Source organism: Nothobranchius furzeri, chromosome 12 (assembly GCF_043380555.1).
Source record: "Nothobranchius furzeri strain GRZ-AD chromosome 12, NfurGRZ-RIMD1, whole genome shotgun sequence".
NCBI classification, from domain to species: Eukaryota; Metazoa; Chordata; class Actinopteri; order Cyprinodontiformes; family Nothobranchiidae; genus Nothobranchius; species Nothobranchius furzeri.
In genome coordinates this window covers 7,869,714-7,885,026 of record NC_091752.1, presented here as the reverse complement: position 1 = coordinate 7,885,026, position 15,313 = coordinate 7,869,714, and the positions used below count along the sequence as shown (strand labels likewise).

The window sequence follows — 15,313 nt, the reverse complement described above, 5'->3', positions numbered from 1 at the left end:
GTACAGATGCCGTGAGAAAAGGTTGTCACCTGTTTTTCTAAAAGCCGTTCGGCTTGTCACAGTTTAGCAGGTGCTGCCATTCACTTCCTGCTCAGCCACTGAAACTACTTATAAAGTTTTCTTTACATAACCTGAGTGACTGTACTGTGTTCTCAGCCTCTCCCCTAGCGTGACTTAAAAGTCTGAGAGCAGTTTGTCCAATAATTGGAAGGTTGTAGGTTGGATCCCAGCTCTCGCCAGAGAATGCTGCTGTTGTGTCCGTAACCCACCTTCCTACTGGTGGTGGTCAGAGGAACTGGTGGCACCAGCGTTTGGCAGCCTTGCTTTCGTCAGTGCACCCCAAAGCAGCTGTGGCTACATTGTAGATCACCACCACCAGCGTGCAAGTGTGTGTGTGTGTGCAGGAGTAGATGACTGATTGTGTTGTGATGTGCCTTGGGGGGTTGTAGAACCCTTAGAAGATGCTATGCAAATACAGGTCATTTACCATTTATTACATGAGTTATCTCATCCTTGGTTTGGAGTGCGAGTAATTTCCAAAAGACCGATCTACTTAGACGATCTACATGGATGTTGGTAGTAGGGGTGGGAATTGAGAGCTTTTTTATCAATATCAGTGACATTGTCGGTTCTGTTTATCGATACAGTTTCCTTATCAATTCCAGAGTAGTTCAATAGGTGGCAGAAAAAAAACTAATTGCACACAGACTCCTGTTTTATAACTGCTGGTTTATTTATGATAAAGAATGACCAGTTGTATCTGTTTCGGTTTGTTAAGCTCTTTCCAAATGTTCTCCTTAATGCTCCATGTGAAGATGGTCATCTTCTTGTTTAGTACAGTGTTGCTGTAGCTTTTGCAGAGTGGGAGAAATCTCACCACAGGTCAGACCTTTGTCTCTGGAGTCTGCTAGTGTGGAGGTCTGTATATGAGGCAAATGACATTGATGTGATAGGTAGTGTTAGTTGATTAGTTACATGCAGCATTAACGGGAGATGACGTGCAAATGTCAGCGCTCCTGCTGCGTTGAGATTCCCGGAGTGGGTCAAAAACACATGAATTACTTTAAGTTTCTGTATATTTTGTGCCCAAATGCTTTTGCATATTTGTAGTGATTCCTCCCCTTGATGAAATATCTACTTTGCAAGTATTGCAAGTTTCCCTGTTGTCATCCTTTCTTGTAAAGTGTAACCAAACTTTCGAGCATTTGTGCGGCTTAGACTCCATGTTTCCTGCTTCCGTAAGCTACGCAACATGCGTGGTGACGTCATTCACGCCAGCTGGAATTGATCAGGGAAATCATTCCTAGGAATTGAAACAATGGGAACCGGTTCTCAACAAGAATCAGTTTTCGATTCCCTTCCCTTTAATTACCCGTTTTTACAAGCTAACAAACCTCTAATTACTTTACAGACATAGTTGAAACACATCATTGCTTTTTATTTTATTTGAAGTACAGCATATGTGTGATTCAGTGTGTTGGACTAGGGGTGGGAATTTAAAAGTTTGTCTTATAACAATGCCGTTGTCGATTGTGTCTATTAATCCGATTCCTTATCAATTCACGAGTAGTTAAATAGATGTCAGAAAAAACTAATTTCACACAGACTCTTGCATTATAACTGTCAGTTTATTAATGATCAATTGTACCTGGTATCAGTTGGAAAGTTCTTTCCAAATGTTCGCTTTTATGGTCCTGGTGAAGGCAGTCTTCTTCCTGTTCGATGTAGTGTTGCTGTAGCTTTTGTAAAATGGTCAAAATCTCACCACAGGTCAGACTTTAGTCGCTGGAGTCTGCTAGTGTGGAGGTGTGTATATGAGGCAAATGACACTAGATAGGTAGTGTTAGTTGATTAGTTACCTGCAGTATTAACAGGAGAGGACGTGTAAACGTCACCGCTCCTGCTGCGTTGATATTCACTGTTCGGATTGGGTCAAAACTCGTTATTATTTTTAATTAAGCTGGGAAACGTAGCTTGCATAAGTTACGCAACATGCGTGGTGACGTCATCTGTGCCGACTGGAATTGATAAGGGAATTCTCAGCAAATGCCCACCCGTATATTAGACAAAGTGGACCATACAGGACATACATAGGGGAGGAACCTGAGGCTCTCTATTGTAAGGGTTCATGACATAGGAAGCTAATTTTCTGGACCATACAAACCGTACATATTTGTTTAATCCCAGCAAGCATTAGCTAAGGAGTTGTGATTATACACTTTTATCACCGGCTTTGTTTACCCGTGTTTTCAGTCGTTCTGTGTAGATCCAAGCTCTTTCTGTGTTACGGATGGTAGAAAAGCTCCTGCATTAAGCAGGCAGACTGTGGCAGTGGACAGCTCCTTTTCAAACACTTGCCTCATCATCAGTAGCTGCTCGGCGTTCTGGGAAGCTTGTTTGCACGTAATCTTCAGACCTCAGTGATCTCCGTCTCGTCGCCGTGCAGCCACAGATCAGTACCTCCACACAAAGAGTACAGTATCGCCTCTTTCTGTCTTGAGCCAAGTGTGTCAGGGATCTTCACACACTTGCTCACATTGTCTCCAACAATTCTGCAGTAAATGAGTTTGGTTTCTCCTGTTTCTGTACAGGTTTTAGCCTGGAGTCCTATCTGACGCTCGCTGCGTCTCAATGAGCTCTTTATGTTTGAATTGGAAGGCTGAAATCGATGCGCTGCCGTGAAGCATCAGACACTTTGGGCCTTTTGTCTTTAGCCAGTGGAGGAGGGGCATTCAATGGGGTGTGATTAAAAATGTGGATGAACTTTGTGCTATTCTTCACCTCATGTTAGCTTGTCATTTTTACTATTACTCACTTCCTCCTCCCTTCTCCATTTTTCACTGTTTTTGTGTTGGACTGTTGAGGAGAGGTAGTATTACAGCTCACAATAGAAAGAAAAGCATAGCGAGCAGCAGCTAGGACACCTCCCTGCATGTTCACATCTCTACTGCCGCTTCACCCAGGGCTCTCCAGAAACGGTTCAGTGCATTCAAGGCTGCTGACGAGCTTCTTCTCCTCCACCTTTCCTCTCCATATTTACATTTTGACATTGATTTAATGACTCAGAATGACAAACTTTAACTCATCAGCTGATATCAACCCATTAATGGGGTCCAATCTCGAACCATTTTCAGCAGCTCTCCTGCTCCTTTGCTCCCATGAGTCTCAGGAGACGCTTCCAGATTTTCTACATGCAGAATAAAACGAGGGCGAGCCAAAGTATGTCTTGCGGTAGCGTGTTTAGCTGTTCCTCATACAGCTCCCGTGGGCCGAGCTTTCTGATTCTGCTGATTACCACTCGTCTCTGGTATGCTGCTCGACTTAGTCTTCTCATCTCACCGACACTTTGATGCATTCAGGATGTTTCAACATATTCTCAGCAGAGAGTAACAGCAAAAGTATTTAGTGTAGCTTGTCGACAACGTTTTAAACTCTTACCAATCTACCAAATGCTAACAAGCTACAATGCTATGTGATTAGTTCTGCAGGTTCTGTATTTTGGTGATAATTTAGTTCAGAGGAAAAAGCTGAAGGGGCTGCGTGGAAAGTTGTTACATCCTCGTGGTTGCATGGGTGATCCAGCCAATATTACTAAAACATTTAATATAATACCGTAAATCCTCTATTACAGGCCCGGGCCTGTATTTGACTCAAGCTCATCGAGCTCCAGGCCTTTATTGGAAGGAGGGCCAGTATTAGATGCAGGCCTTTATTTCTATTTGAGCAAAATGAACTAATGGTTCGCTGGAGTTTTTGACAATTAAAAGTGCGCCCACATTTTCAAATTTAAACACATTTCTTTTAACAACGGTAGTTTCTGCTTCAGCCCTCCCCCTGCGCAGCGGCCGCAAACTCACTGATGCGCCTGCAGACTCGGAGTTCCTGCTGCTCTAAACATTAAAATAATTATTTCATTTTCTGTTCCTCACTTCTGATGACCTTCAATGGTGTCTGTTTGTTGCAACCAGCAGGTACAAAAACCAACTTGTTTTTATTTGACTATTTTTCTGTCCTGTCTGTCTATTATCTTCCTGCATCTCCTCTCAGTCCTACAGAGAAACTGCTACCTGGGTTCATACATATTCACCTCATGAGTTACCTTTGAACTGCAGTTCAAAAAGATCTACTGACCGCAAAAACAGCGGAGTGCTCGCTGCTTGGCGGCCGCATCAGTGATCGGTGCATCACCGGATGACAAGGTGATGCGCCCCGCTCCACAGCAGCGAAACACATCAGGCGCAAATAAAAGACAGAAAACATTAAAGGAAATGAACCGACATGAACGATTGCGTGTCAGTACCGACGCTCTGGCACAGCGCGTTGCTCCCCCGAGCGCAGGAGCTTGTCACCTGCTGACAGCAGGCTGCTGTCTTTTCTGAGGGCTGTATCTTGCCGGTCATTATCACGTGACAGCGACTAGTCGACGACAGGCATAAAAAGTCACTATAGTGAAGTCGACTAGTTCATACAACCCCTGCTACTGCTCCCCAGAGTGTTCTGCAGCATAATCAGCACGTTCTCTTTGAACTTGATATCAAATTTTCGCCTCCTCTTTGTCTCCGCACGGTTAAAGTTACCCTCGCGGTCTATCACTGGCAAATCAAAGTGAGATGATGACACAACCGCCCCCCGTACTTGCTTGTTACCACATTCCACCCTGCCACAATAAGAAACTGGCCATTATCACCTCCGCTGACTCCGACAACGGCCAAAATATGAGACCCGGCCGTTAATTGAATACAGGCCTGTATTAGAGGATTTACGGTATACGTAAATGTCAAAATTCTGTGAAAAGTTCTGTGTGGAGTTCTCTGAAGAAAGCTGACCGTGGTTCTGTTCTGGTTCTTCTTTCTGGAGGTTTTTAATCAGAAGTGACAGATGTGCTCAAAACCTCCAGATCCAAGAATTAGTTTTCATTGGAGGCCAGGCATCACAGCCGCTGACAGATAACATCTCTGTTGTGAAGCGTTCCACTAATGGAGCGTCAGCCAGTGGATGTGTGGGCGCCCTGAGAAAATAAACACATCTTGCCTCGGTTGCACACAGCTCATCGGCTTGAGATGGCGTCCCAAGGTGTTCTGAAGCAGCAATTGTTGATTTTCCAGTAAATGGGAGTAAGGATGGTTAATGTGTTATTGAAGCTTTGCACAAAATTTCACCCACTTCACTTGAACAGTTTTTGTAGATTTTAATTGTTGAAAATTGACGACTAAATCAAAACATCCAATTTCTTTCCTTTCCAGTGTGTGTTTGTGTGTGTGTGTGTGTGTGTGTGTGTGTGTGTGTGTGTGTGTATGTGTGTTGCACAAATGTAATAATTAGCTTAAAGTCAAGATTTTGTGTGATCATCTTTGTTTTACCTCTCATACCTATTACAGCTTACCAACTGCAGTGCATTATGTTTCCGACTGACGCATCAGATGGCAACGAGATTCAGAAAACAGGGACATCTCTTCATAACAGAGACATGTCGGCTGAAATCCCACTGAAGGGTTTTCCTACGCACGTTTTTTCACGGTGATCAAAGCCGGAAATGAAGCCAAAACAATAATAAGCTGTTCATCTGATTAACGTTATAAAAGTTAAAGTCTGTTATTTTTAGACGGGTTTTAGGTTTTCGCCCTTTGTGAGATCCTATCAGCCGGACTACCTGCATCAGATTTGAGGCGTTCTACGTAACACTTGATTCTGTCCTGAGATGCTGAAAACACGCAGTGTGTGTGTGTGTGTGTGTGTGTGTGTGTGTGTGTGTGTGTGTGTGTGTGTGTGTGTGTGTGTGTGTTTTAACTGGATAGTGATGATAAGGAGTTTCAAATGCACTCAACCATCATTTATTTCAGCTGAAGTAAAACCTGCACTTTTGATCTTTTTTAAAGGCTTTTTTTATAACCAGGCTGATTATTAAAACTAAGATGAATTCTTCCAACTTTTTATGTCAATTTTTACAAAAAAATTATGCTGTTGTTTTATTTTCTCCTCACAGGTATGCTGTTATGTGTGGAATTATGGCAGACTATGACACGATACAAAACAGAATAAAGAACGGCTACATTTTTAAGGTAAGGTCCACCGACGGCGTTTATATAGATTAGTGGGGGTGGTTACTAATGTCATTTAAAGCAGAAATCTGGAGTTTTTTTCTAAAAGGGCACCAAAAGTGCAAATCTAGAAGTGGAAAAATATATTACTTCTTAAGCCCGTATCCCTACTTCCACAATCACGGCAGGAAGCGTGCACTTGCCGTGCACCCGTCCCCCCTCTCTACTGTCCACTCCTTGTTCCCTCCTCTCCATGATTGATGTCAAGTTGTTGTTGTTATTGTTGTTGTTAGCCTCAAGGGCAACATGCCGATTATCACTTGTAAGTCGCTTTGGACAAAAACGTCTGCTAAATACATAAACATAAACCTCCAGCCAGCCAACAGAACTAAAACACATCATTTTAAAAATATCAAAGTCAGTTTAATTGTCACTTCTGCCACATGTACAGGACATACAGAGAAATGAAATTACGTTACTCTCAAACTCTCGCTAGATAGAAAATAAACATATATATATTCTCACCTTATGCTGTTTGTTCATATATATATACTGTATAAGTCAGTGACTTTGAATGTGGCATGGTTGTTGGTGCCAGACATGAGTATTTCAGAAACTCCTGATCTTCTGGGATAATCGCGCACAGCCATCTCTAGGGATTACAGAGAATGGTCAGAAAAGGGGAAACATCCAGCGAGCGGCAGTTCTGTGGGCAAAAATGCCTTGTTGATGCCAGAGGTCAGAGGAGAATGGCCAGACTCATTCAAGCTGATCGAAAGGCAACAGTAACTCCAATAACCACTCGTTACAACTAATGTTGTCACGGTGTGAAAATGTAACCTCACGGTTATTGTGACCAAAATTATCATGGTTTTCGGTATTATCGTGGTATTTTTTAAAACGTGTTAATTTTCAGACAACTAAATAAACCCTGTATATCAGGAAAATATTGTCCTCAGTTCGTGTCTAAATTTTGCCTAAAATGTGTTATTTTGTAATTATGTTGTTTATTTGTTTACATTTTCCCCTTTAGTCTTTAAAATACCAATATTTGCCCATAACTTCTTATTTTTTGTCTGTTTGATGTCATCATTTTAAAAATGTTAGATCAGATGATACTCAGTACTCAAGTAGCCTTCTAATCAGATACTTTTTTACCCTTACTTGAGTAATAAACCCTATATCAGGAAAATATCATCCTTGGTTTGTGTCCTTCCAGTGAGCTTTGCAGATGTGGGAAAATGTCATCAGGCAGTAATCATTGTTAAATTCATAATTATTCTCGGAGAGAGACCAACTCTTATCTGCCCCTGGGAGCCCCGTAATGCATAGCGTCATTTCAACATGGGGGTGTCCGCAACACGGTTTATATGCAGGTAGCGGCGCTGCGGCTGCTTTATATAGCGACTCGTTGCATTCTCCCTCAACCCAAATCCTCGGATCACTCATTTTAGCTAAAACGCTAACGTTAGCTTGCCTTGCGTTGACTGTAGAGTTGTGGGTGATGGTCACGCAGATGTGTCATGAGATTAGAAGTGTTGCTGCCTTTCACAGACACTTTATCTGCACGTGCTGCAAACAGGATAGCCGTCTTCTATCAACTGTCCCTCGGCATTCTTCAAATATCCAAAAAATGCCCGTACTTCCCACTTTGTCTTCTTTGAGGGATAATAAATGTCCTGAGCGCTGCCGTCTCCTCCTGTGGCCATTATTTCAGCTTTAGCTTAAAGAAAGTTTTGGTTGTAAACAACAAAGTGCGCATGTGCCGCCGGCAACTTCAGCTGATGATACAGTGGCTGGTACAGGTCACCGCGCCTACACCGCAGCCACAGTATTCCACCGAGATAAAAAATTTTTGAAAACAAGACTGTTATTATTATTGTCAACTTTTTTACCGGGGTTTACCGCTACACCGGTTACCGTGACAACCCTAGTATGCAGAAGAGCATCTCTGAACGCACAACCCGTTGATCCTTGAGGCAGATGGGCTACAGCAGCATGAGACCGCACCGGGTGCTACTCCTGTCAGTTAAGAACAGGAAACTGAGGCTACAACTCACACAGGCTCACCAAAATTGGAAAAATGTTTCCTGATCTGGTGAGTCTCAATTTCTGCTGCAACATTCAGATGGTAGGGTCAGAATTTGGTGTCCACAACATGAAAGCATGGATCCATCCTGCCTTGTATCAATGGTTCAATGACCATGACCATCCCTTTATGATGGTCTGATGGCTACTTCCAGCAGGATAATGAACCATGTCATAAAGCTCGAATCATCTCAGACTGGTTTCTTGAACATGGCCTCCACAGTCACCAATCCAATAGAGGACCTTTGGGATGTGTTGGAACGGGAGATTCGCATCATGGATGTGCAGCTGACAAATCTGCAGCAACTGCGTGATGCAATCATGTCAATGTGGACCAAAATCCCTGAGGAATATTTCCAGTACCTTATTGAATCTATGCCACGAAGGATTTAGGCAGTTCTGAAGGCAAAAGGGGGTCCAACCGGGTACCAGCCAGGTGTACCCAATAAAGTGACCAGTGAGCGTATATCGCAGGGTTAGAAAAAAAATCGATGTAAATTCTTTCCAATATCGTGGAGCCCTAAGCCGTCATATTGTGAATCAACAGAGTGTTTGTGTCTCCTTCCAGGATCATCTGGATAAAGCCATCGAGCTGAAGCCGCAGGACCCGCTGTCCTACTACCTGCTGGGCCGCTGGTGCTATGCTGTACGTGACACACACACACACACATTAACAGTTTTCCATACTTCTCTGTTTTTCCTTCTGTGTTTTGCACAGAAAGCCTCTTGGGAGGGTAACACCAGCCATTGTTAGGCATAAATCAGATTGCTCCGGAGCGATTGCTCTTTCCTGTTTTCATCTGGCTCACGTTTTCACTCTAGATGCTTCTTGTTGATGCAGGATATTTGGAAGTATGTTATGTCTTGTCTTGTGGTCACCACTGATGAACAGCTCAGGCAGAATGCTGTTTATGTGTTTTAGATCTTTTTATCAGATGTCTCTATGGTTGCTGATAGAACTACAAACATGTAATAAAATTTAAGCACGTTTCATGATATTTACATCAAATGTATACAAAGAGTCCGTATCTCCAGTGTTGGTCCTTCTGTAGTCCACCCAGACCTGCTGGTCCAGATCCTGACCGTTGGAGCTCATTCTTCATCATCGATGTTGGGTTCCTGTTTGTCCTCCTGCCTCTGAAGGATGAACCACAATTTCTCAGTGGGATGAAGTTCTGGGGAGTTTCCTGGATCCAACTTAGTTCTGATGTTGGGTGTTTCTCAATGTCAAGGCGCCTTGCGAGGCGATGTCTTACGAGACCAGGCACCTTGCTTACGAGGACATGGTCCTTCCTTGGTCAGAGGAAACGGTTAAATGGAACAGACTTGCATCATGTGAGCGCGGCTATTAGTTTCAATATACAGGACCTTTTACTTTTTAAATTGTGTATATATTTATTAAATTAAATGTATAAGTGAGTTACTACCCGCTAGCCACCGAAGCTAAAACTAATAAGCAACTAACCAACCGTAGCTAACTTCTTTGGATCTAGGAAAAAAAAACATTTTTAATTAGTTGACTTACTTTTAAACTTGAAAATTGTCCCCGAAATAGCTGCCGGCTTCTGATCCGCTGTATTTTTGAAAATACAGTGGTGTATTCTGGGTAATTTTTGACCAAGGCTAGGCAGCAAGACACCTCCCGTGAGTCATTGCTCAGCTAGCTAAACGGCTAACAAACGGAGAACACACGCCTCGGTAGAACATGAACATAAGAACACTCCTTGGCGGCTCCCGATGACGTATCTCCTAGGCAACCAGGGCAGGGCCAAGACATCAAGGCAAGGTTCCTTGGCATTGAGAAACACCCATTGTCTTTCTGGCCCAGTGCTCCATCATGCTGGAGAAGACATTGTTTATCACCAACCTGTTGTTGGACAGTTAGGGGAGTCCCTCTGAGAGGATGTTTGGGTACCATTCTTTATTTGTGGCTGTTCTGAGGCTAAACTGGTTCTGAGTCCACTTCCTTGGCTGAAATGCACCCTCCACACACATGAACAGTGCCAGGACATGGGACTGGTGGGAGCGCTCACCTAGTCTTCTGTAGATGATCTTTAACAGGACATCAGCATGTCTCTGCTGACAACAGATCATCCACCTAAATTCCTCACTGTGCTACAGATGCATTCACACTTGCCTGCCCAAATTCCTGAGTAGTCTTTCACTGGTGAAACTCCGATCCCGTAGCTGGATCTACTTTAGGAGGTGGTCCTGGCACCACTGGACTTCAGTCCTGTCACTCTCCTCACAGATAGAGCAGGGTTTCCCCCAGCACTTTATAAGCCTGGCGGCACGCCATGCTTTCCTTGACCACCTGCCAGGCCACCTGCCAGGGGCTCATGCCCCGCCCCGCCCCACCCCCCTCCCCGACCCTACAGTGTCTGCTGACACGAACGGCGCAATGGAACTAGAGTCCTCCATCAGCTGATACTGGTGAGAAACAGCAGCGGAACATGTGCAAACCCCGCTCTCACAGAGGAGCGCTGCGGGATGAAGCACGCAACATATTTGTGTCTTCTTCAATGGAATGGTGGACTGCTCCATTGGCTGACATCTGTAGAGGCGAGCATGTCATGTTGTGCGTTGTCCAATAGCATGCAGAGACAGTTTGAAAGACAACAGTAGATTTTGTCCCACGACCGAACTCTGTCTATGGGTTAGGGTTGGGGTCAGACTATACTCGCATACAGGGGTGGATTTAGGAGGACTGAAGAAGATCCGGGGCTTAACACACACACACGCGCACACACACGTGACACGCATGCGCACACACACACGTGACACGCACTAGTCAACATCATATATATTTGTCTTGTACCAAATAATTTTTAATCTGAAGCTACATATTAATCAATCAATCAATCAATCAATCAAAGCTTTATTTATAAAGCGCCTTCTGCAACCCTGTCAGGAAGCCCAAGGCGCTGAACATGATACAGTAGAATTACAAATAAAGTGAATAAATCAGAAATAAAAGCAATTCAAAAATAAAAGCAAATTAAATTACTAAATACAAATTACAACAAAAAAAAGGTGAAACATTCTAGTACAGGACAGATGGGTAAAACAAGGGATAGAGTGAACCAATGAAAACTGTGAAAGAAATTCAACGTAAAAGAGGGCCGAATCAAACATATTCAGGAAACGCCAAGCGGAGAAGGTGTGTTTTTAGGCGACTCTTAAAGGCTGGCAGAGATGGAAACAGCCTAACTGAGGGTGGGAACTGGTTCCAGAGTGACGGTGCTAGGACTGAGAAAACCCGGTCCCCGCGAGTACGACACCTAGAATGAGGGACAGCGAGCAGGCCTTGGTCAGAGGAGCGCAGAGCACGTGATGGGGAATGTTTGTTCAGGAGAGTGGCCAGATGGGGGGGGGGCACCACCCTGGAAGAAATTGTAAACAAAGACGAGGATTTTGAATTGTGCACGATAGCAAACCGGAAGCCAGTGCAGGGAGGTCAGAACCGGACTGATGTGGTCCCGTTTCCTGGTCCCAGTCAGGAACCTGGCTGCGCTGTTCTGTACAACCTGCAGGCGACGCAGTGATGACTGACACAACCCTGCATAGAGAGAGTTGCAGTAATCAAGCCCAGAAATAACAAAGGCATGCAGTACCCGCTCCAGGTGGGCTCTCGACAGCATAGGCTTGATATTTGCAAGGCGTCTCAGGTGATAGAAACTGGACCGGATCACTGAGTTGATGTGAGCCTCAAATGTAAGTCCCGCATCAATTTTCACTCCCAAACTGGTAATAACTGGTTTTGAGTATGGAGAAAGAGGGCCAAGATCAACATAACGACCCACATTCCTGCTGTTGGGGTGAAAAACAATGAGCTCTGTCTTTCCCTCATTCAGATGCAGATAGTTGGACATTAGCCGAGACTTCACCTCGTTAATACAGGACACAAAGGACTGGATAGAGTGACCTTTCTCCTGACACAATGGAGAGTAAATCTGGCAATCGTCAGCATAGAGATGGAATGATAGGCCATGTTTACGAAAGATTGACCCCAGAGGTAGCAGATAAATGGCAAACAAAAGAGGACCAAGGATCGACCCCTGCGGGACCCCCCAGCAGAGCCCCTCCCAAGAAGAAAAAACATCACCCAGTTTTACGCAGAATGTCCTGTTGTGGAGATATGATCTAAACCAGTCCAGAGCAGACCCTTTGATTCCAACCCATCGTTCCAAGCGATCGAGTAGAATAGTGTGGTCGACTGTGTCAAAGGCTGATGTCAGATCTAACAACAGAAGCACCACAGATGTACCCTGATCTAGTGATAGATAGATATCATTTAAGACCCTCAGTAGAGGTGACTGTGCTATGGCCAGACCTGAACCCTAATTGGAAAACCTCAAACAGATCAGAGTCAGCTAAATGTGAGACCAGCTGCTGATAAACGACTTTCTCAAGCAGTTTTGATGTAAAAGGCAGGGTAGAGATAGGCCTGTAATTTGCGATCACAGAGACATCAGCACCAGGTTTCTTCAGGGTCGGCCGAATAACTGCTGCTTTCAAAGCAACTGGGACCGCACCTGTGCTGAGGCTCCCATTTGGGCCATTCCCATCTGTACCGGGTCGGCCCGGGCCGGGTAGCCCCAGTCGGCCCCAGGCTGGCCCGGTTGATTCCCCACATCCTTGTCTTAAGCCCATGTGGGCTGATTCTACCCACCAATCAGAGGCTTGCTCTAATGGAAGGTGTGAATTTGGTGTCAGCAGTGGGTGTGTCGGCCCTGGTCGGCCTGAAGCAGACCCCCTCGAGAAGAGGGCTGAGAATGAGCCTTGGTTGGCCCGGAAAAATACCAGGCCACCCAGATATGTAAACAACCTACGCTACCCGGCCCGGGCCGACCCGGTACAGATGGGAATGGCCCAATTAATAATCTGACCGTGATGGGCCAAGACACGGAAAGGCAGCCTTCCAGAGATGAGGCGGCAGAACGTCAAGTGGAGAGCCAGATGGCTTCTGCCTCGCAACAAGCTTACTCAGCTCAGAGTATGAAACAGTATTGAGGGAGCTCAGGGTGGGTGGTGATGGAGGAACTGGAACAGGGTCAACAGAGTTACCAGAAATAGCTGCTCTAATGCTTGATACTTTATGAACAAATTATCTGTGAAAATCTTTAGAGTTTCCAGCAGCTGTAGGAGACATGGAGCTAGGCTCCTGATACACTAGAACAGAGTTCAGTGTTTTGTAGACAATCCTGGGATTCTTGGAGTTTGTTTCGATGATGTCTGCAAAGTAGGCCGTCCTGGCAGCCCTCACAGCATCCTGATAAGCAACCAGAGATGCTCTGAACAACTCACGCGAGACCTGTAGGCCATCCTTTTTCCACTTTCTCTCAGATGATCTACACGCCCGCCTACAAGCCCATGTGACATCAGAGAGCCAAGGCTCCCTCCTAGGCCGAGACTTGCAAAGTTTGAGAGGGGCAACCACGTCCAGGACCTGATTACAAAGTAAATCAAAGTGTTGTGAATAGTGATCAATGTTAGATGGATCTGGGTTAAAGGTCTCTAACCTTACAGACATACAGTCCACAAACTTTGAAATAGTTTCTGCATCCAGGGCTCTGAACCTAGTAGCGGGAGCTTCACACACAGGGACAGGACATGGCAACGTAACATCACAGAGTATTGGAGAGTGGTCAGAGAACACAGGAGGCAAAGTCACAAGGTTCATGACAGGGAGACCAAAAGAGAGAACCAGGTCCAGGGTGTGACCCCTGGCATGAGTTGGGGATGATACCCATTGAGTCAAATTGAATGAATCTAGCAAATTAAAAAAAAACTTACGCAAGCACATTGTCAGGACAGCAGATATGGATTTTAAAATCACCAAAAAATAGGACATAGTCTTATTTTAGGATGCAGTCTGCCACAAGATCACAGAAATCATTAAGGAAGTTAGAGTCAGTCTTTGGAGGGCGATAAATCAGCACGACGAGCAGGCAGGGGGAGATGCACAGTTCAAATAGGCACAGTTTTAAAGAAGAAATTGACATAATGGGTGTAAGCTGTTTACAAGGAAAGCTGGATTTTAAAACAATAACCTGCCCTCCACCTCTGCCCCGTGATCTGGGGATATTAAAACAGAAGCAGCCAGGTGGTACCAGCTCCAGCAGGGTGCTTGAGTCACCAAATGGGATCCATGACTCACAGATGCAGAGAAAACTGCTGAATAAAGAAGTCACGAAGTATAAAAGTTTTGTTCAGCACAGACCTGGCATTGACCAGACCAAACCGGGTCTGCGGCGGGGCTGCAGCGGGGCTGCAGCACAGAGATCGCGCACAGACCCAGTCTCCTTTAACTCTGTGCCCGTAACCGAGCGCAGATTCTCCCAGCAAACCCCACTCTGGCGAGATCTTCGAGCCGATCGGCCGTGGCGCGGTGCCAGTTCACCCTCAGGGCCGGCCAAGTTCCCTGGGCAGGGCGCCAAGTAATCCAGGAGACATCTCGGAACCACCGGGTCAGAAGCTGGGCTGAATCGGGCCAGCCGCTTCTTCAGGGATCCAGGCCGACGTCTCACGCGCCGGCTACCTCTCTTTCCCCGTCTTCTCTGATGCTTCCTTCTCGAGCTGGGGCGGACAGAGGGCCGACACATCACAGCTTGGGGGGAGAGAGCAAAAGGGCAGTCCAACCAGCAGCGCCATCCGTGAGGTTCCCAGCACGCGCAGCCCGCTATATCAACGGAAGGACGAAGCCTCAGCAGCGCAGCTCGATTGTATGTCAGCAGAGGATCCACACCATTCAAAAAAAGCATCAGAGACAACAAAAATGCATAAAAGCCAATAAAACACCAATAAAAACCAGTAAAAAGCAAGGTACCAGTGCATAAAGAGGACGAGCAGCTCGCAGCGTGCACCTGCACAAGCGCCATCTTACTCTCTCTAAGCACTCTAAGCATATTCAGGGCAGAGTATTGTTCCTGTTAGTGTTTAGTGTGAGATGATAGTAAATATTCCCTTTCTTTCTCCAACAACTTTACCTGATAGTAAGCTAACTTTAGGCAAACCAGCAGCACAACAAATATTTTCAAATAAGACTCACAAACCTGAGTCAACACCAGTCTCATCAAAGCTGGGGTTCTGTCGCAGTACTTTTGGTCTAAAAACGTCCTTATGTCCATCTTCACTCATGCGTTTCAGACAGAGACTGTAGAAGAAGCCGGCTGCTGAAGAGCTTC

General features: G+C 45.2%; 1 protein-coding gene across 3 annotated transcripts in view; it reads left to right on the top strand.

Annotated features, from left to right (window-relative positions):
- The window catches only part of LOC107375514 (regulator of microtubule dynamics protein 2), a 60,219-nt gene that overhangs the window by 32,088 nt on the left and 12,818 nt on the right, over positions 1-15,313 (top strand). For all 3 annotated transcript variants that reach the window (XM_054749942.2, XM_015944075.3, XM_070542205.1), the window contains exons 6-7: positions 5,984-6,059; positions 8,695-8,772. In XM_054749942.2, the coding sequence (XP_054605917.1) occupies positions 5,984-6,059; positions 8,695-8,772 (154 nt within the window). The remainder of the gene's footprint in view (positions 1-5,983; positions 6,060-8,694; positions 8,773-15,313) is intronic.